Source organism: Pistacia vera, unplaced genomic scaffold (assembly GCF_008641045.1).
Source record: "Pistacia vera cultivar Batoury unplaced genomic scaffold, PisVer_v2 Contig60, whole genome shotgun sequence".
NCBI lineage: Eukaryota > Viridiplantae > Streptophyta > Magnoliopsida > Sapindales > Anacardiaceae > Pistacia > Pistacia vera.
The window spans coordinates 306067-325535 of NW_022196446.1; the positions used below are offsets into that span (position 1 = coordinate 306067).

The 19469-nt window shown below is 34.5% G+C and overlaps 5 protein-coding genes across 6 annotated transcripts; 2 read left to right on the plus strand and 3 right to left on the minus strand.

The window, feature by feature from the left end:
• Nucleotides 1–1580: 1580 nt before the first annotated feature.
• LOC116110291 (serine acetyltransferase 5) lies at nucleotides 1581–3161 on the plus strand. The gene is made up of 2 exons (XM_031396506.1): nucleotides 1581–2046; nucleotides 2480–3161. Exons 1-2 carry the CDS (start codon nucleotides 1675–1677, stop codon nucleotides 2969–2971), a joined length of 864 nt encoding a protein of 287 aa, XP_031252366.1. The 5' UTR covers nucleotides 1581–1674; the 3' UTR covers nucleotides 2972–3161.
• Nucleotides 3162–3925: 764 nt separating this feature from the next.
• Nucleotides 3926–5935, plus strand: LOC116110298 (pentatricopeptide repeat-containing protein At2g15690, mitochondrial-like). The gene has a single exon (XM_031396515.1). It carries the CDS (start codon nucleotides 4162–4164, stop codon nucleotides 5560–5562), a length of 1401 nt encoding a protein of 466 aa, XP_031252375.1. The 5' UTR covers nucleotides 3926–4161; the 3' UTR covers nucleotides 5563–5935.
• Nucleotides 5936–7767: 1832 nt separating this feature from the next.
• Nucleotides 7768–11088, minus strand: LOC116110299 (mitochondrial carrier protein CoAc2). The gene is made up of 7 exons (XM_031396516.1): nucleotides 10762–11088; nucleotides 9450–9535; nucleotides 9153–9360; nucleotides 8798–8924; nucleotides 8518–8702; nucleotides 8316–8438; nucleotides 7768–8240 (listed from the first exon to the last, which is right to left on the minus strand). Exons 1-7 carry the CDS (start codon nucleotides 10918–10920, stop codon nucleotides 8103–8105), a joined length of 1026 nt encoding a protein of 341 aa, XP_031252376.1. The 5' UTR covers nucleotides 10921–11088; the 3' UTR covers nucleotides 7768–8102.
• Nucleotides 11089–12026: 938 nt separating this feature from the next.
• Nucleotides 12027–14136, minus strand: LOC116110303 (thiamine phosphate phosphatase-like protein). 2 transcript variants are annotated; one of them, XM_031396521.1, is made up of 4 exons: nucleotides 13890–14136; nucleotides 13633–13754; nucleotides 13350–13551; nucleotides 12027–12668 (listed from the first exon to the last, which is right to left on the minus strand). In XM_031396521.1, the coding sequence occupies exons 1-4, from the start codon at nucleotides 13986–13988 to the stop codon at nucleotides 12330–12332; spliced, it is 762 nt and encodes a 253-aa protein (XP_031252381.1). In that variant the 5' UTR covers nucleotides 13989–14136; the 3' UTR covers nucleotides 12027–12329. The 2 variants fall into 2 exon arrangements, with proteins under 2 accessions (XP_031252381.1, XP_031252379.1); XM_031396519.1 differs by having other exon boundaries at nucleotides 13845–14136.
• Nucleotides 14137–14676: 540 nt separating this feature from the next.
• On the minus strand, nucleotides 14677–18346 carry LOC116110292 (protein NDL1-like). Its single transcript, XM_031396507.1, has 11 exons — nucleotides 18180–18346; nucleotides 16960–17059; nucleotides 16714–16811; nucleotides 16478–16566; nucleotides 16261–16321; nucleotides 16091–16177; nucleotides 15926–16003; nucleotides 15757–15813; nucleotides 15581–15636; nucleotides 15328–15463; nucleotides 14677–15203 (listed from the first exon to the last, which is right to left on the minus strand). Exons 1-11 carry the CDS (start codon nucleotides 18237–18239, stop codon nucleotides 14982–14984), a joined length of 1044 nt encoding a protein of 347 aa, XP_031252367.1. The 5' UTR covers nucleotides 18240–18346; the 3' UTR covers nucleotides 14677–14981.
• Between the last annotated feature and the right edge of the window lie 1123 nt (nucleotides 18347–19469).

Consider the following 19469-nt stretch of genomic DNA (forward strand, 5'->3'; position numbering starts at 1 on the left):
GAACAAATTATTCAAAAAAGCTATTCTTCTTCTAGTAACTTTACTCAAATAAACAGGATTAAGACCCAAGTTACATTAGTAAGCCCATTTTAATAGATGATTGTGTTAAACCCCATCCATTAAAGTTGTGTTATTGGGTAACAAAATGTGGCTTTGGAGTTGTGGTATGAGTAAATTTTACAATATAAGACTTTGGAGATCCACAAATGAAGAACAACACGTGACTCTAGCATGGGTCCATAACCATAACCTTAGAAATAAAAAATGAGTAATACTATATATACATAAAATATTTTTATACAGATGATTGGATAAAATATTAATTTTAATTTAAAATCATTGGATATCTTTGAGGGTGTTTGTCTAAACTTATAGGTTGGTCAACTAGCTTATAAGCTCTAAAATTGAACTGACATGTTTGTTTATAACTTTTTTGAGATTATAAAAAAAAATAATAATAATAATAAGTTAGGGAGTGATGGGGGAGATACTTTTTTTTTTTTTTCTTATAAGGACTCTGCTTATAGAGGGTGTGTGTCTGAGCTTATGAAAATTAGCTTATAAGCAACTTTAGTTTATAAGCATTTGAAATTTTAAGCAATTATGTGTTTGGTTAAAATACTTATAAGTAACTGATAAGTAGTTGACGTGTTTGATAAAATGTGGTTTATAAGTACATTTTATTATAAAATAACTAAAAATGGTACTACATTAAACAAGCGTATACTATAAAATTTTAAAATTAAATAAGGATAATGTGGTAATATATTTGGTCAAACTAGCTTATAAGCAAAAAANTTTTTTTTTTTTTTTTAGTTTGCTTATAAACACTCTGCTTATAAAGGTGTGTGTCTGAGCTTATGAAAATTAGCTTATTAGCAACAAGTGCTTATAAGCATTTGAAATTTTAAGCAATTATGTGTTTGGTTAAAGTACTTATAAGTAACTGATAAATAGTTGACGTATTTGATAAAATGTGGCTTATAAGTACATTTTATTATAAAATAACTAAAAAGGGTACTACATTAAATAAAGATATACCATGGAATTTTAAAATTAAATAAGGATAATGTAGTAATATACTTGGTCAAACTAGTTTATAAGCGAAAAAAAAAAAAAAATTACTTTCCCCAACTTTTTTTTTTTTGGCTTATAAGCTCAAAAAAGTTATAAACAAACATGTCAACTTAATTTTATAACTTATAAGCTAATTTGATCAGCTTATAAGTTTAGACAAACATCCCTATAAGTTAGTTTGACCAAGTATATTATCATATTATCCTTGTTTAATTTTAAAATTTTATAGTATACATTTGTCTAATGTAGTACCCTTTTTAGTCATTTTATAATAAAATGTACATATAAATTATATTTTACCAAACATGTCAACTACTTATCAATCACTTATAAATACTTTAACTAAACACATAATTACTTAAAATTTCAATGTTTATAAACTACATTATTGCTTATACGCTAATTTTCAGGCAAACACCTCTTTATTATATCATATTTTTTCGATATTTTATTATATCATATTTTACGTAAAATATTATATAAAAATATTGTATCGGTAGGTTTTTGCCTTAAAAATTTGAAGGTGCCGCCTATTATTATTGAGCTCAGTTACTGGATTCTGGAAGCGTTTTGGATTAGAATAATATAAGTGTGGAGATGCCCGCAGGCGAGATTTGGTACTCATCAGAAACACCGACCAACGATGATGAGGCATGGGTGTGGGGCCAGATCAAAGCAGAGGCGCGGCGTGACGCGGAGTCGGAGCCAGCTTTAGCTAGCTACCTCTATTCTACCATCCTATCGCACTCCTCTTTTGAGAGATCGCTGTCGTTTCATTTGGGAAACAAGTTATCCTCCCCGACACTCCTCTCTACTTTGTTGTATGATCTCTTTCTCAACACCTTCTCCTCTGACCCCGCTCTCCGTGCCGCTGCCGTCGCCGATCTTCGCGCCGCTCGTGTCCGTGACCCTGCTTGCGTTTCCTTTTCTCACTGCCTTCTCAATTACAAGGGCTTCTTGGCATGTCAAGTACGATTTCTTATTTTTGTTTTTCCTAATTTTGCATCATTAACTTATTTTATTTGTGTAATATTTAAGTTGGAAATTGTATTTATATTAGAAATTAGAAATTCATTGATACAATTAAAACCACGTTTTGATGAATTATGAAATGTGTAGAGAGAAAACGTGACCTTAGCATTTCTTTGTTAATCTCTATCAGAATATTGTATTGTAGCTTGATACCATGTGAGAAAAAAGAATTGTATTAATCTGAACTCTTTATAATGTTGTGCTTTTGTAAGCTAATGCAAGCTACAAGAAAGGAAAGTAATATAATAAAGGAAATCCTAAACATACAAGTTAATCTTAATCCTAATTTATATAGGGTAATCCTAATTACATAAGCTAACTATCTCTTTGTTTATTGTAACTGTCTTTGCCTTTTTGGTTGATCTGTTAGGCTCACCGAATAGCTCACAAACTCTGGACCGAGTCTCGGAGACCATTAGCATTAGCATTGCACTCGCGTATTTCTGATGTATTTGCTGTTGATATACACCCAGCAGCTAGAATAGGAAAAGGGATTTTGCTTGATCACGCAACGGGTGTGGTCATTGGTGAGACAGCAGTGATTGGCAACAATGTGTCAATTTTGCATCATGTTACACTTGGTGGTACTGGGAAGGCATCTGAAGATCGACACCCGAAGATTGGAGATGGGGTGCTGATTGGGGCTGGTGCAACCATACTAGGCAATATCAAGATTGGGGATGGTGCGAAAATTGGGGCTGGGTCAGTGGTACTGATTGATGTGCCACCGAGGACAACTGCAGTGGGGAATCCGGCAAGGTTAGTGGGAGGAAAGGAGAAACCCTCAAGGCTTGAAGAAATTCCAGGGGAGTCCATGGATCATACTTCATTCATCTCTGAGTGGTCAGATTATATTATTTGATCATTTATGTATTTTTGTTCTCTACTATATTATGTATACCATAAGTGTTGGATGTGGAAGATGCTCTTTGTTTTTCCTATTTCACTGGCTTTGGAGGAGTTTTAATACACATGCAGGGTATTAAACCCATTGTCTTGTGAAATATTCTGGAACATTAATCATATTAATGAGCAATATCTACATTATATGACTTTGGTTGACCTGTGGAATCTGGATTTTTTTCAGAGCAATTAGGTTTAGCTTTGGTGCTTCTCTAACAACTAAATCAAGTTAAATGTTTGATTGTTATGTGTGGCATGTTGTCCTAGCAATAACTTTGATTGACTTTGCTGTTGGGAACATTCATTACCATTATATCGAATTGTAAAGGCAGTGAGAGAAGGATTGGCACAGTGAAATGGATGTTGTGTCAATTGGGTCAACAAAACTTTGGTTGGACATGGGTGAAAGAAAGCTGACTTGTAACTTAGATTTGCTTAAGCTCGGAGCAAATTCACTAGAGCTAACACTTACGATGGACTTCTAGACCATCGATTCTCATCCTTCTGACGGAATAGTGCCGGAGAGAAACAGGGAGGAGTCTACTGAACTCTTGGATTCTTCAAGTTATTTAGTCAGGTGACTGGAAACCAAACAAATAGCTAAGGAAGCCCATGAATAGTATTTGATATTCTTATTAAGTTGCTGATGACTTCTTGCTCTTTCTTTCTAAGCTTCAAATTATAAGGAGCAAAATAACGACACTAGAGATGTTATGATACATAAGTAAAGTGATATAATAATTATGAATAGGTGTGATATGATATGATATAATGATAAAAGTGGGGATAGAAATGGAATATCAAAGAGTGAAATCAATTATTATAATCAAATTTTTTTTTTTTTTGGATGATCGAGATGTTCAAATTAGTTTAATTTACAGTATTTCAAGTTTTCAGCTAAACCTTTTAAGCCCTCCGAGAGACTGTCCTAGTTGAGCATCAAATATTAACACTCATGCCTTTGGTGATTAACCAGCAATTTATCTTAACCTGCTAAACGACAATATCAGAATAGCAAATATACGAAGTGTAATGATATACCCCACCGCTTTCTCCCAAGCGATTTGAGATCTTTTCAAGCTCAAACCAAAACAAACCGAAGTTTGAGAGGCTTAGCATAGACAGAGCTCATATCACAACGACCCAGCCATGGTTTCTCTGGCTTCTCTTCAACGCGCCGGAAACTCCATTATAGTATCTTCTTCCTTTAACTCTAAAATCTATCACCCATTCTCTTCTCATTCTCTCACTCTCAAAACTTCAACTAGCTCTAAACCTCTGTGTGCTTATGCAAACCCTAACCCCAAGGTTTATCGTCGGCCCAGCTTCAACACACACGTGGATAAGCAGAGGAGCAAGACGAACAATATTCAAATTATGAACGACCCGTTGCCTGGAAATTCAGAAAGAGAGAATCTTGATGTTGACTTGATGAGTCTGTGCAAAGAGGGTAAGGTTAAAGAAGCTATTGAGTATATGGGTCGTGGTGTCCTTGCTGGTTATGATGTGTTCAGTGAGTTGTTGGATTCGTGTGTGAATTTGAGTTCGCTTGAAATGGGAAGAAGGGTTCATTATTTATTAGGAAAGTCACCGTTTAGTAATGATACTGCATTGAACAATAAATTAATTGAAATGTATGGAAGATGTAATAATATTAAAGGTGCACGCAAGGTGTTTGATCAAATGCGTGAGAAAGATTTGAGTTCATGGCATATGATGATCAATGCTTATGCGGTTGATGGAGAAGGTCAAAATGGGTTGTTGTTGTTTGAGCAAATGAGAAAATTGGACCTTTTACCTAGTAAGGAGACTTTTGTGGTGGTCTTGGCAGCTTGTGCTAGTGCAGGAGCTGTGAAAGAAGGATTTATGTATTTTGAGTTGATGGAGAGTGAATATCGTATAGTACCCAAAATTGAGCATTATTTAGGAGTTATTGATATCCTAGGGAGAGCAGGTCATTTGAATGAAGCTGAGAAGTTCATCGAAAAAATGCCATCTGAGCCTACAGCAGAAGTATGGGAGACTCTTAGAGATTTTGCTCAAATTCATGGAGATGTTGAACTTGAAGACCATGCTGAGGAGTTATTGGTTGATCTTGATCCTTCTAAGGCCACTGTTAACAAGATCTCATTGCCTCCAAGGAAGAAGCAATTTGCAACTAACATGCTTGAGGAGAAGAATAGAGTGAATGAATATCGGTGTACAGAACTCTATAAAGGAGAAGGGTATCAGAATATGAAAGGCTTGAATGGACAGATGAGAGAAGTGGGGTATGTGCCTGACACAAGATATGTGCTTCATGACATTGATGAAGAGGCAAAAGAGAAGGCCTTGCAATACCATAGTGAGCGTTTGGCCATTGCTTATGGTTTGATTAGTACTCCGGCTAGGATGCCTCTTAGGATAATGAAGAACCTTAGAATCTGTGGTGACTGCCACAATGCAATAAAGATCATGTCCAAGATTGTTGGAAGAGAGCTAATTGTTAGGGATAACAAGCGGTTTCATCATTTCAGAGATGGCAAATGCTCTTGCGGGGATTACTGGTAAAACCATTAACACTATATTCAATCCATCAGCTAGACTTTCTTCTAATATGCTATTAGTGTTCTGTGCAACGTACATTTCTGAGTGAAGGAAAACCAGATCAGATTTTGGTGCTGTGCTGTACATTATGCTTGTACTTAAGGTTCATTTTAATAAAAATCAAATCGAATGCCAAACCTAGTTTTTGTTTTTGCATTGTATGTTAGATTTTCTAGTGTGTTTATATATGCTTCTGTAGTTCTGTACTGCACATTCGAAAAATCTGATGAGATGGTACACCACTATATCAACCACTGAACGTCTAAGGACTGATATGGCCCCCTGAGAGCTCAAGTTTCCCAGTCTCACCTCAGGTCAAATGGCAAAGTACCCAGACATGCCAAAAGTTTTTATTTTATTTTATTTTTTTCTCTCTTTCTTATATTGAATTTACTATTCTTAAGAAGTGTTTCGAGCAAGTTCTTGTCACTTGATTAGTTGGGGCTTGCATGCAGTCAGAATATTATATCTTTGAGTTTCAGAGTGTTGAGTTGAATATGTATACGTACATTGTTCGTGGACAAAATAATATCTAGCAATGGAGTTAAACATCATATGGTGTCAAAATCAACATCTTATGGTATCTTATGGGTGTTAAATCAGATGTTAGGATACATGTGAGAGAATGGTACTTGACATGGAAGAGATCCTTCATGAAATAACCATTAGCTCCAATCTCTTAATGAGGTTAAAAATGTTTATCGGAAGAGCAATGTAAATTGTAAACCATGGTTGTTATTTAGCTCCCAAACCTTTCATGAGTTATGTTTATTGGGAAGAGGAATGGTACAGCTTGAAAAATTCGAATGAACAAACTGCAAATGAATTCACAGGCCGATAGACCTACGATTTATGTAGTATTTTATTTTGGAAAGGTTAATAACCAAAGATGTGATTGATCCCAAGTCCGCAAAATGATTAATTATATTGTTTAGTTTAAACGTGAAATCAGTTTATAGTTGTTTTATGTATATAGTTTTCATGATGAAGTGGATTAACTGGAAATCCTTTAAATTATCTTCAAAATAAAAATAAAAACAATCTCCTCTTCAACAAAGATTATTGTTTTTTTTTTTTCCTTCACAATTTTACTATATTAATATAAAATGTTTCGAATAATATAGGATGAATTTGAAGAAATTTATTATATTAATATAAATACCCTTATATTGAAAGTATAGCAATGATTGGCTTTTTCATGTTGGTTTCTTTTTTATAGGAAATGGTCATTCCAAGGCATGCCATATATGTTTCAATTAAATATGAAACTCTCAATCATGCAAATAATGCTATGAGCATTTTTTACGTTTTACTTAGACCCAGTTTAGGCAGAAGCTAATAGAAAATGAATGCATAAAAGCATCTAATATAAATCATTTGATTATTAAATACCATAAGAGATGATCCCTATTATCATTGTAACCAGATGTTTATGGAATATTTTAACGATCATCTTCCTTGTTTATTCAAATAGGAACAACTTGAACTTCTATGTAACTTTCTGGTCTTTTGAGGTCTCACTCTCAATACAACAACTACATTTCACCACCAAAACAAAAGAGTGATTGCAGTGATCTTCTCTTCTGATAAAGGAAACACAATTCCAGTATTACAATTTCCTTAAACCCAAGTTTTTAATAAATATTAATTTTTTTGCAGTTCGTTTTACATCACCACTTGTATATAAGATTACAATTATATGTCAATTGCTACATTTCTCCCTGTATGTAATCTCAAGATTCTTTGCTTCTTCCTAGTGTGAATCCAAATGCTCCAGCTTCATTTGAGGGGACATGGAGCTTCTTAATTGATTAATCCTATATTTGTACCACCAGACTAATTTTCCCTTATTTATGCAAAATCAAACCGAGTGATTGGCTTGTAAGACAATATCAAATATATTTGGAAATTGAAAATAACAGTTCAACAGTGCTGAGAACATAATTCTACAAACTCTTTAATCAAACTGAAAAGATTTGCAGACTATAGTAAGAATACGAACTCTATGATATCCAATATAAGCATGATCCACTGCTATATGCTTATTTGACATGTTTAGTTGATTTTTTTTCAATAATTATGACTAATTAAAACTTCAGAATTAAACAACATTAATTCCTTGTGAAAAATAAAAGATAAAAGAGCAGATAAAAAGTTATCATTCTCACATTGTAGCAACATCAAAATGCTTTTTATAGATCATACAACTGTATGTACATCAATGTGTATCTCATCCTTATGATACATAACTGTACAGGGAGAACTTGTAAGAAATCTAGTCAATAAAGTTTGCCGGCCAAACAACCCAAAAAATTGGGCACTAATACAAGGATTGTTTGAAGTAGTAATGTAACCTACACAGGATTTATTCAGCTCGAAAGAATAGAATGCACAAATGCCTTGAATAGTACAAGTCAATCTAAAATAACAATTCCGAAAGTAATGTAAGTCTACTGATGATGAAGAGGAAGAATGTTGCTCAAATTTAAAAAATAGATGAATCATTAAGAAGAGTGAAGGGATGGTTGACTATTTCTCTTATTTGTTACCACTTCTATTACATCTTCATCTCGTGATGGAACTCTCAGGTATGATTTCATAATGTCATAAACTGTAAACCCTATTGCCACAGATGGTACGACCTGGTGAATACACCAAAATATCATTAGCGAGAAGTTGACGAAAAAAATAAGAAAAAGTGACAGGATACTTCTCACCTTCAAATAATTGATACTGAGCCCTGAAAATAATTGCTTCCATCCTTGTTTTTGAGCAATCATAACAAGGGTCTCCATTGTTCCCCTTGACTCTGCACTAGTAGAAGGCAAGAGCCTCTCAACCTAATAAGAAAGATATTGATTACTCACTTTTGACCTTTCTTCCAAGTGTACGAGGATCTGTAATGTACAAGAAAATTACCTGCATTTGCCTCCTAACAACATCTAGAGGGTATGTGAAGGTCTGACCCAACAGACCAGCGATTGATCCACATGCAAGTTTCACCATTATGTCTTTCTTGTGATTGTCAGGGACATGGCGTTTCATCTCCTCATAGAAGTAAAACTTCAAACCAGCATATGGGAAGATTCCATAAAGTGATGGAGCTGACAATGACACGTGTGCATTAATTAAGGGCAATGGTGCAAGGCACTGAAACATATAATGAAAGCAATACTGAAAGCAGTTTTGACATGAATACCTGCACCTCGATAGAGACCTCTAAGCCCAGCTTCCTTGTAAGTTTTCCGGAAACAATCAACTATTCCTTTATAAGCTTGTTCTGCACTAACTACCCCTTGAAAGTTCCTTTTTGGTGAACCAACAATCTGCATGAGCAACTGCAACTCAGTCCACATTTTTTAAACATAAAGAAGAATGGAATCCTGAAATCAGTATATCAGTCTACTATACACACTCCCTTTTTACTTCCAGGGAAATGATTGCTAATACTTATAGGATGTTGCTAATAGGAGAAGTTCTAATAAGTCCAGAGGGTGAAAATGCTGCAAATTCCCTTATACTCCAGCTAAAACATGTCTTTACGTAATTATTACCTGATAAGCCAATTTCGTCCGGACTAAATCCAGTGGATAAGTGAAAAGCACAGCAGTTCCTCCAGCAAATGATCCTGCTACAAGATCAAGTATAGGGCCTCTCCCAATGCCAGGAAAACTGAGAATAATCCATCGCCGGTATTGCTCATAAGCCATATAATGAAGTGCTGCATAAGGAACAATGCGAGCAACACTAGCACCATTTCCTCTGTAGCAAAGTCCCACAAAATAAATAATTAACTGAAGACAAAACATTTTGGAAACCTTCATATAAAATGCATTGACTTGGAGAGCCACCTGTAGAAACCCATAATCCCTTCTGTTGTTGTAATCTTTTTAAAGGATCCAAACAGCCCCATGCTCTGAAATTCTTCTCTTCTGGTCTGAAAAGGATGGGTGAGTTAGTTCCTTGTTTAACCTTTCCTGGTTTATCTTCTAAATTCTAAATCAATACAGCTTCACAGTTGCATAGTGGCAGTATGGAGCACAGAACTTATATTCTTCTAGTAAAAATTTAACCAGTACATAAATTTATATGTTGTTAGCATAGGGATTATCTACTACTCTAGATTCAATGCACGTTCAGTTAATGTCAACCAGCCACTGCCTAGTGACTGGTAAAAAAATTTGGACTCACAAGCCCAAACTGAATGTTTGAGACTCGAGAGTATCCACTTCATGCAAAAGTGAGAACATTTGGAGTCCACATCCGGAACACCCCTCCCAATACCCTGCTTTGGTAAGACATCAATGGACAACTGCCATCACATCATAAAACCCAGAAACATGAATCATATTATGAAAGGGAAATTAGTAATAGCATCAGATATCCAATATCATAGACAGGAACATATATCATTTGACCAATCAATATCCCCAATGTATTGTTGGGTTGCCTCTAAAAAATGACCAACATAAGTCTACTTTATGTATACCAATGTGTAAACGACAATTGGGAGGAAACTTACAGAACAAATAATTAAAATACAAGATTTTCAATAAAGGATTCAAACTTTCAAAATATTTATATCTTTAGCCAAATGTCTTGCCAAAATGATTGTGGTTAACTGAAAGAGGAAAAAAAAAATAGTAAACATCAATGGGTGCAGCAATTGTTGGGATTTTATGGGTCTAGTGAGTTTTGGCTTATATGATATTATGATCCATCTCAGCAAATCAGTGGTAGGTGTGATGGGCCCACTTTCGTAGCTCTGTTCAACTGTTTCCAACCCACAAGATTTTATCAACATTAATGATGACAGATTCATAATTCTTGGGAGATGAAAAGTAACAAGAACCAGAACCTGGTAACCCATATAAATTCTTTCATTAGATTTTGTATAACCATTAACGTTTGCAACAAACAATTTTTTATACTACACACTATACAGCACAGGGTCAAATATCTGATAATGACTCCAATTCATGATTCAATTTCAGGTCCAACTAAGTACTCCCAATCTCTTAAAAAGTAGGAATAAACAGTTATCCCATATCAAACCATTGACAACAGCAAGTCAAGAAAAAGAACCCCACAAAACCAAGAATAAAAAAAATCATAAAAATGAATTAGAAAGACTGAAAGAGAGCAGAAGAATAGCTAAGACACCTGAAACAAAATCTTGACACGCTCAAGAGGGGCAACAGCGGATTTGGCTAAGCCACCAGCAACGCCACCAGCAACGAGCTCCTTTGCAAAGACAGGCATGGCGTCTATTATTCCATCCAACAACATACCCGTCTCTCTTTCTTCTCTCTTCTTGGACATTTTTACAAAGAGAGACAGAAGAGAGACAGGATTTTTATATTAATGTTCGAAAAAAGAGTTTGGTATTGATGCTGAGAAGAGAATAAGAATAAAAAGGAAGAATTGAAACGTTTCTTCTGATTTTGATTGGTTTTTATATGTTTGGGACAAGTGAGAAGTCAGAGAAGGCATACGCAATTACGCATTGTTTAGACTCTTTTATTATTGTAAGAACGAGAAAGGACAGCTGGACAGGTATTGGTTGTTGAGGGGCTTTTTTTTTTTTTTTTTTTTTTTTTTTTTTTTTGTTGGTATATCCACTTTTACTTTTCCAATATGTGTTTGTTCTTGATCATGCAATTGGGGCCGTTCAAATTTTAATTAGTGTTTTTTCTTTATTTTAGTTGATCATGCATGAATTTGGTCAGGAAATTATGGGGATTTCATTTTCATTATGCTTGCCCCATAGCTACACTCGGTATATTATAAGAATAGATTTTTTTCACTTAAATAAACTTAAGACACTTTACACCTACAAAATTACTTAATACCAAATTTATATTCTGTTTTAAGTCCATATCATTGCGATCCTACAATAACATTATTCTTTTTTCGATCATCACTCACCAATCCGTCTAATGTTGGCAATCGAGCGATTAGAGTTTACGCAATCATCTCTCTCAAATCAAATTCTGATCAATCTCAACTACCAAAATTCAACTTCCATCACCAAAAGATTCATCCACTTGTCTTTTCAAAAGTTTCAATAGTTAAACCGAGTTTCTCTCTATTCGTCATCAAAATATAAATTTAGATAATGAAGTGATATTTTAAAAATTGTGGATGGAAAAGTGTATTAAACATTATTTGGATAGGAAAAAATTATAATCTATATCAATATTATTTGCTTAAGCAAATAATTTATATTGTAGCTTAATATTTATGTGCTAATATACAATCTGAAACAAAATAAATTATTTTCTGTTTTCTGATTTTATAAAATAAGCTCTAAATAATTCGAGAGTAAATACTAGGCCATCAAACGTCACAGCAATAATCGTGGGAATACCGAGGCAGTTACCAATTAAGATCCAAATGTATGGGAGTCACGTTTCTGAAAATCGAGGAGTTCTCTAGAGCCACTAATATTTTTGCCAACAAGAAGACAGAAATAAATCTTCGTATCAATCAGCCTAAATATTCCTTACTTGGATAGGAACAAACAAAGCATCTGGAGATAAGAGAATGAAACTATCAAGCAAAATATTTTAAGTCAATCCATAAAACCTGCTACTAAAATACAATTCAGGGATTAACCAAGTGCTCAAGCGTCAGCCATCACCTCATTGTAGAACCCTTTAGAAACTAAATTAATAGAAGAGCAGTTAGCCACTAAAAACATTCATCTTTTTGATGAAATGCTTAGATCTTCATGAGCAAACCCGCATTGTCTGAGAATTGCATTCAGATGAGTTCTGGTGACTGGAACTGTTACTATCAATTTTTACTTTGATGGAGATTGTGTCGATAAGGTGTAGTAGGACCTTCTCAAGCTCCTTTGAGTTGCTCCATTCATGCACTTCGGCTTTGATAAGCTTCGGATCACTGCAAATGAGGTCCCACAGAGGATAGTTCTTCCTTGGCATCACAAAGTCACCATCTCCAAGCTTCAATGTTGGGCAAAAATCACCTCTCCCATCTCCAAGGTAGATAACTCTTTGCTTCCCGCATCCAAGAGCAGAAGCGTGAATCTGTTCAAGGACCAAACCCTGTGATGGAAAGCAGAATTAGAAACTAAAGGTTTTAGATGAAAGAACAGAAGGGGAGAAGTAAACAAGGTTGCAAACAGCAACATAAGCAGAATAATCACGCAGCCTAATAATTTATGCTAACATAATTTTCACTGTCACAACTCCATTTATAGGTAGAGCTGATAATTAACTAAACCCATGTCCACCTGGAAAAGCAATCAAACATTACTATTACTAACCTTTTGTCTAAGCAATCAACTTCGACTTCACTTGAGTTGTAACATATATCAATAGTTCTAAAACCGGTTCAGGGCAGAGGAAAGGAGAAGAAACCCCATTTAACTTTTCCACTAATTTAACTTGCCACAGGTGTAAACAACAGAAATCGACATATGTTAAGCAAATCAAGCCTGTAGGAGGAAAAAGTAAGTTAACAACTATGCTATATTATATAGGCTTTAGATCATAAACCTTCGACAAAACGATGTGTTTGTTCAAATGTATTTAAAAAAAAAATTCATACTACCATATGACACGTTAATGTGTTAACCAAGATTAAATGCCAAGTGCCTCATACAAGTAATACAGATACGAGATTTCTAACTGATCTCAACGATCAGGACAAGCTACAATAATGGACCCTAATGAAATGAGATAACATAAAAATAGTATAGGTAGAGTGAAATAAGAGTAAATTACCTTGCATAAATTTGAAGGGCATAGATTGCAAGCATGAGGAGATGAGGTAGAGGGATGGTAAGGCAAAATCCTAAGCGCTCCTTCTTCATCTACAAGAGTTGGGTTTGTAAAAATCTCCGAAAAGCATCCCAACAAGCCGTGATGTTCCAAGATAGTTTCAATGAAAAATTGATTCGCGTCACTCACTATTTTCAAGTCACACCTAAAACCCCACCACGTGGCTATCATATTCATATCCTTGTAAAAAGATAAAAAACTCAATGACTAAGAAGAAGAATATTACCCTAACGAATGAGCTGATTTGATGGCGGCAATTATACGGGAATCCAGGGGAGTCTTCCCCAAACAGTTAGCAATGTCATCAACCGTTTTCCCTCGTAAATGGAGCTCCTTCATCATCCTATCCTACAATTATGTAACATTACAATTAACAAATCATTCAGCAATTACATATATGAATGTGAAAATCAAATAGAAAGAGAATGAAAATCAAACCATGAGAGCGTTCCACGGTAAGGAAGGGCGGAGTTGATTGAATACTTCGGTGAGCTCCATCTGCGTCACCACCCAATTATCGCTATCGCCATCGATCAAGGTCCTGTCAAAGTCGAAAATTACAACTATGCCCTGAAACGCCATTTTATTTGAAAAACTGGAGATGGGTAACGGGCGAGGCGACCGGGAATACGAGTTCCCGGCGCCACCAAATCAAATTGGGAAATAAACAACTTGCTCTGATGAAAATGATAGTTCAGTTGTTGGGTAGAAAGCAAGAGAATAGGAGATTGTATCTGATTACGAGACCAATTATGGCAAGTAATCAACTAATCATAGCCGTTAATTTCGTCATTAAAAAATAACTGTCTGATCATCCCAACTAAATCTCATTTAGTTACGACGTCGTATCAAATCCTTCTAACACTCCTTCCAAAAACTGTCATTTTGACAAATTTTATTTCGTTCCTTTCAATTTGTATTAAAAAATACCACCTTTATAACCTCTTCTCACAAATTTCTCTTACAATCTTAATATAATAACTTATAATTAATCAGTTTATAATAAATCTCACTTAATAAATTATAATTGATCAATTACGAACTATAACATCAGAATTTGAAAAAAAAGTTTGTAAAAAACAAATTATAGATATAATATTACCCATTTGGATTTGTCCACCTACGGCTGGCCTGTAAACAAAATATGGAAATTACATTAATTTAAATTAGTGTACAACAATCATATCATATTGCCCTTTCATAATAAAGAAAAACATGGCTAGCTGTCAATATGCTATTGAATTATTTATAAAATTGAAAAAATAAAATCGAAGTTTGAAAGAGCGCGGAAACTCTATTATTGATTGCTTGTCGTCATCATAAATAATCTCTTCTTTTTTTTTTCTTTTTATAATGTACAAACAGCACAATGACTTCTTTATGACCGACTACAAATGAATGAATACATTATAAAAGTCATCTGCCTAATATATTTATACTCTTCCTCCCTGTATCTATAACTCCTCCCAACTGCTCCTAACCTTCTCAATGAATCAACAAAAGAACCAAAAGAAAAGAAAAAAAATAAAAAATTACAAATAGTTTTCGAATCACCATGTGAATCAAAACGGTGTTCTACATTGAGAGCGAAACTCGAGTCTTGATTGGTTTTAACTTCAAACCCATACTTTCCGGAGAGAGAAGCTCTGGGGAGATGCAAGAGGGACTGAGGGGACTCCTTGGACTGTCTGTAAACTGGCAAGGTCTATACATCCCATAACCCATCAAAAAATATTCCATTGGTATCAACATTGCATGTGGCTGCTCTTCAGTCACCATTGATCCACAAGCCTGGACCTGCAAACATTACCAACTATCTTTCATTTTGAAATCCTTAATTGTTTCATTCAACTACCACAGATTTCTCAATCAGATTTTTCATAAACTATATAAACATCCTCGCATTTTATTAGCTACATACCTCAACTAATGCACTGTATCGTTTATCCAATTTTGAGATCATGTGGAGAGCCTCAGAATGAAAAGGGGAGTTATCCCCAACGAAAATGAGGGTTCGACATTTTAGTTTCTTCAGGCCATCAGTGATGTCTGGTCTCCTGCGGGTTGGTTAAACAAAATTTGACAATTAAGAAACCTTAACTTAAAATTACTGAATAGAGAACTAAAACAGTACAAGAGATGTCAATGAAAATGTAATCTCAACAGGATGTTACCTATTAATGGCTTGAAGATACCGCAAAACATTTGTGCTCTGCCTCTCATCCAACAACTGAAAAAACAAAAAAGCAAAAAGAAATTAAGAAATGTCACCCTTTAAAATGTCACTGTCAAAGGGACAAAGGGAAACATAAACATATATAATATAATATAAAAAGACTCAGGCACTTACTCTTCTGCATGCTTGAACTATATCTGACTCTGGAACTTCAGCCGTACCGCGGACTTCCTGTTACAATTTATAGCAATACAAAAATCTCACCATTCATTCAACCCCATAAAAAACAATATATGAGCAAAGAAACTAAAAATAAATAGCCAGAATGAGAGTGCGACAATACCTTGCTGAAGTACCGCTGAAGCAAAAACTCATTAACCAATCCACACATACCATAGAAATATAGTAAATTTGCCATCACCTGCAGAATATATGGGATCTTAGTAACATATTAAAAACAAATGAACATATGTATGTAAGAATAACCAAAAGGGTCCAAAGAATGAACCTTATTATAAAACCATTCTGACCAAGAGGGTGCCTTGCATAGAGGAGATACAAGTATCAAACCAAGAACACGTTCCCTATATTTCATCTGCAATGCAATGCCTTGATCAATACAACAACATGGAAACCATTCAGAAAAGACTTATTGAATTATTGATCAAAGAAACTTACAGAAAATAAAGTAAGGATGTAAGCACCGGCAGTCACACCCATGCACATTACTGAGCCAAGTCTGAAAAAAAAGAATTCAATACATCAGAAACTAAGACAAAACCTCACATGTGAAAAATGTTAGCAAGAAGCCTTCAATCCTAAAAGAGTCCTGTGCCCTATTTTGTAACCACTAGCACCAATGACACAATCAGCACAAGAGTAATGTGTTCTATACCCAAAATAGTTGAGAACCTCAAGGATCTGATCAACTAAGTCATCAACAGAGTGTACCGGATCATCTGGACAAATTGGAGCTGCTCCCAACTGCAAGAACTCTTATAAAGAGCCGGAAAGGAAACTCTGTGAATAATAGAGTTCAATAATGGAATGTAATATGTTGTCCAAAAAAAAGTCTAACAAAAAATGAGGAAAATATCAGGAAATTGCGCTCAAGTGAAATAATTTACAGACCTCATGCCCAGGAGGACAAATATGGTATATGCAGAAGTTATGAAGCAGCATGGAAGCCGCTTCAGGCCAAAAAAACAAGCCTTGAAAACAAGACATATCTGATCAACAAGAAAAGCGCAGAATTAAAAACCGCTATTAGTCAGCAAATCTGAATACAGCAATTGACAGAAGCTTCTATGTATTAATTTAGCTTCAATCAGATCTAGAATAAAACAATGCCACAGGATCTAAATCCATTGCACTTACGATTTAGAGCTAAATCAGGATAAGTGATTAAAGCTGGCTTGTCTTGATCTCCATAGATTATAACAGACACGGAACCATGGCCAGTTTGTACATTGTGTTCCTGAAAAATTATATGAAACACAATACTAAAGATTACAGGAGGAAAAAAAAAGGTAAATAAAGAAGAAAAATGAGATGCCCATAAGAAATAATTACAAAAACAACCCAACTACCATTGTATTTCTAATCACTTGAAAATTTGTTCAGCGAGAATAGCATTCAGAAAACGAAGACCAATCATTTGCCTTGTATACAACCTTTAAAGAAGGGAAAACCACAACTTTATCCAGATAAAATTATTCCCCAAACGAGCTTCCCATGTGCAATTACCCCTTTTGGGGCAAACCCAAACTAACCCAATACATCATATTAACACAACTTTGCGAAAAGTTAAATGAAACAAATAATAATTTGCTCTTGATAGCAATGATTGTATTCTTTAAAAAGGGATGACAGTTTAAAAGGAAAGCATGGAATCTCTCGCATTAAAAGAAAACATTGACTTTAAATTGATATAACCAATAAAGAAACGAACAAAAAATTTTAAGTAACAGGTAGACATGACAATATAATAAACAGAAATAAGACGCACAATAAAGTTTCCTTCCAAGGACTGCAACACTACACGTTGAATAAACCCAAGAAATTGATTCACTTAATATCCAGCGCCTTCCGCCGTTAACAACATGATACAACAAGGAAAGAATATGCTCAATACAAAAACAAGAAGATAACATTAAACCCCCAAATTGATCAAAACAAGAGTCTAAATGAACAAAAAGGCCTAAAAGCAAGATGAAGTAGCACCAAAAATACACAGTAAACAACAATGCACCAAATTTCAAAAGATAACATTACTCTTGATGCAAAATAGCTTCAAAAGAAGAAAAAGATTGATTACAACTAACATAAAACCGTTTCTATCTTGACAAGAAAAGGCAATTTCTCAAAAAAATGAATGCAAGGATCTGAAAATCACAATTCGAAAACACCCAAAATCCCCAAAATTAAATCCAGAAAAACCTAAATCAATCAAAAGAAAAGAGTAAGAAGTAAGAAGAACAAGTTTTATGACTTTCAATCTTCGACAAATAAAACGACCTGGAATGGTTAATCACAAAATCTTGAATCATTCAAGAAACGACACAGTTTAAGAAGAACAAAACAAAACAAGAGCTTACCTTGCCACCAAGGCAGATCTTCTCCATGTTAACTGAAACGGATTCATTTGACTCTCCCATGGCCGCGGCTCTGTCTCTGTGTCTGAAACTGAAAGGCCTCCTACAAATGGCCTCACTTTATCTTTCTGACTTGTTTTTTTTTTTTTTTTTTTAGGCTTTTTTTTGGGGGGGGGGGTTTGTTTTCTCAATCCTCCCTCTGTTTAAGGCCTAGTGGCTTTATACGAAGCGATTCTCTCTCTTCATTACAACAAAACATTTTCTCTCTCTTGGGGGTTGGAAGTTTTCTCCAACGCGCAAAATAACCTCCACCGACGCTTTTATGACCTTCCCTAACTAACAGACTTTAACTTTAACCTGTCATCGCGGTAATTTTTTTTTTTTTTTTTTTTTTCACTATTGTTCATTTTCCTTCAGTCGTTTTAGGACTTCTGATTATTCTTCCACCTAACCTCGTTTATGCTTTCACCGCTACTAACCGTATTATATTAGTGTTAACAACTCATATTGACGGCAGGTATGGTTTGACCAGTATACGCAATTTGTTTACCGTTTAATTTACGTATTACCTTCATTCTCATCAATTATGTTATTGGAAATATTGACTAAACACATTTATTTTTGTATCCGAAAGTGTTCGAATCAATTTATATGTATATATACAATTTATTTACTGTTTGATTAACAGATTATCTTAATTCTTATCAATTATGTTGTTGAAAATATTGATTAAACATAAAAAAAAAGTTTTTTATTTTTTTGGTATTCGAAGGTATCTGAATTAGTTTATGCATACCTCAACTAGTTTTGAGGGTCCTGAAGTTAACGATTGGATAAACCTCTAATTATTATTTCTTATTAGTAATTATGAGAATTCAAACTCAAGACTTTTTAACTTGATTCAAGGTTTTTAAGTTATCTAGAAATAGTTGACCATTTCACAGATGAAATACGGAAATTAGTTAATTTATTTTTATAAATATTTATTTTCAAAGGAAATTGATCGTAATCAAATTGGTTAAAAAGATTGGCAAACTTGGTGGGTAAAAGACGTTGGATAATAATGAATTACTTAAAATAAAATAAACAGTAGCCGTTAAAAAGGACAAAGATAAGTTAATAAATAAAAAAAAAGAAGGAAATGAATAGGTATTGGCAATAGCAATAGGCTTATGATTTGGGTTGACTAAAAGTGAATTGGAGTCGTAGTGATGTGTGCCAGTGTGATTGGATGGGATGGGACCACGGTGTTTAGGGAAGGGGACCTTAGAAGTCACAGTTGGTATTGGTTGC

What these genes read in the sequence shown, in the direction of transcription:
- LOC116110291 (XM_031396506.1), top strand. Translation starts at nt 1,675, where the DNA reads ATGCCCGCAGGCGAGATTTGGTACTCATCAGAAACACCGACCAACGAT. An exon ending in AGGGCTTCTTGGCATGTCAA is followed by an intron (nt 2,047 to 2,479) that starts GTACGATTTCTT and finishes TTGATCTGTTAG; the next exon opens with GCTCACCGAATAGCTCACAA.
- LOC116110298 (XM_031396515.1), top strand. Translation starts at nt 4,162, where the DNA reads ATGGTTTCTCTGGCTTCTCTTCAACGCGCCGGAAACTCCATTATAGTA.
- LOC116110299 (XM_031396516.1), bottom strand. Translation starts at nt 10,920, where the DNA reads ATGTCCAAGAAGAGAGAAGAAAGAGAGACGGGTATGTTGTTGGATGGA. An exon ending in GGGATTATGGGTTTCTACAG is followed by an intron (nt 9,361 to 9,449) that starts GTGGCTCTCCAA and finishes ACTTTGCTACAG; the next exon opens with AGGAAATGGTGCTAGTGTTG. An exon ending in GGACGAAATTGGCTTATCAG is followed by an intron (nt 8,925 to 9,152) that starts GTAATAATTACG and finishes TTGCTCATGCAG; the next exon opens with ATTGTTGGTTCACCAAAAAG.
- LOC116110303 (XM_031396519.1), bottom strand. Translation starts at nt 13,988, where the DNA reads ATGGCGTTTCAGGGCATAGTTGTAATTTTCGACTTTGACAGGACCTTG. An exon ending in TACCGTGGAACGCTCTCATG is followed by an intron (nt 13,755 to 13,844) that starts GTTTGATTTTCA and finishes ACATAATTGTAG; the next exon opens with GATAGGATGATGAAGGAGCT. An exon ending in GCCCTTCAAATTTATGCAAG is followed by an intron (nt 12,669 to 13,349) that starts GTAATTTACTCT and finishes TTTCCATCACAG; the next exon opens with GGTTTGGTCCTTGAACAGAT.
- LOC116110292 (XM_031396507.1), bottom strand. Translation starts at nt 18,239, where the DNA reads ATGGGAGAGTCAAATGAATCCGTTTCAGTTAACATGGAGAAGATCTGC. An exon ending in TCCTGATTTAGCTCTAAATC is followed by an intron (nt 16,812 to 16,959) that starts GTAAGTGCAATG and finishes CTTGTTGATCAG; the next exon opens with ATATGTCTTGTTTTCAAGGC. An exon ending in GAGGTTCTCAACTATTTTGG is followed by an intron (nt 16,322 to 16,477) that starts GTATAGAACACA and finishes CTTTTTTTTCAG; the next exon opens with ACTTGGCTCAGTAATGTGCA.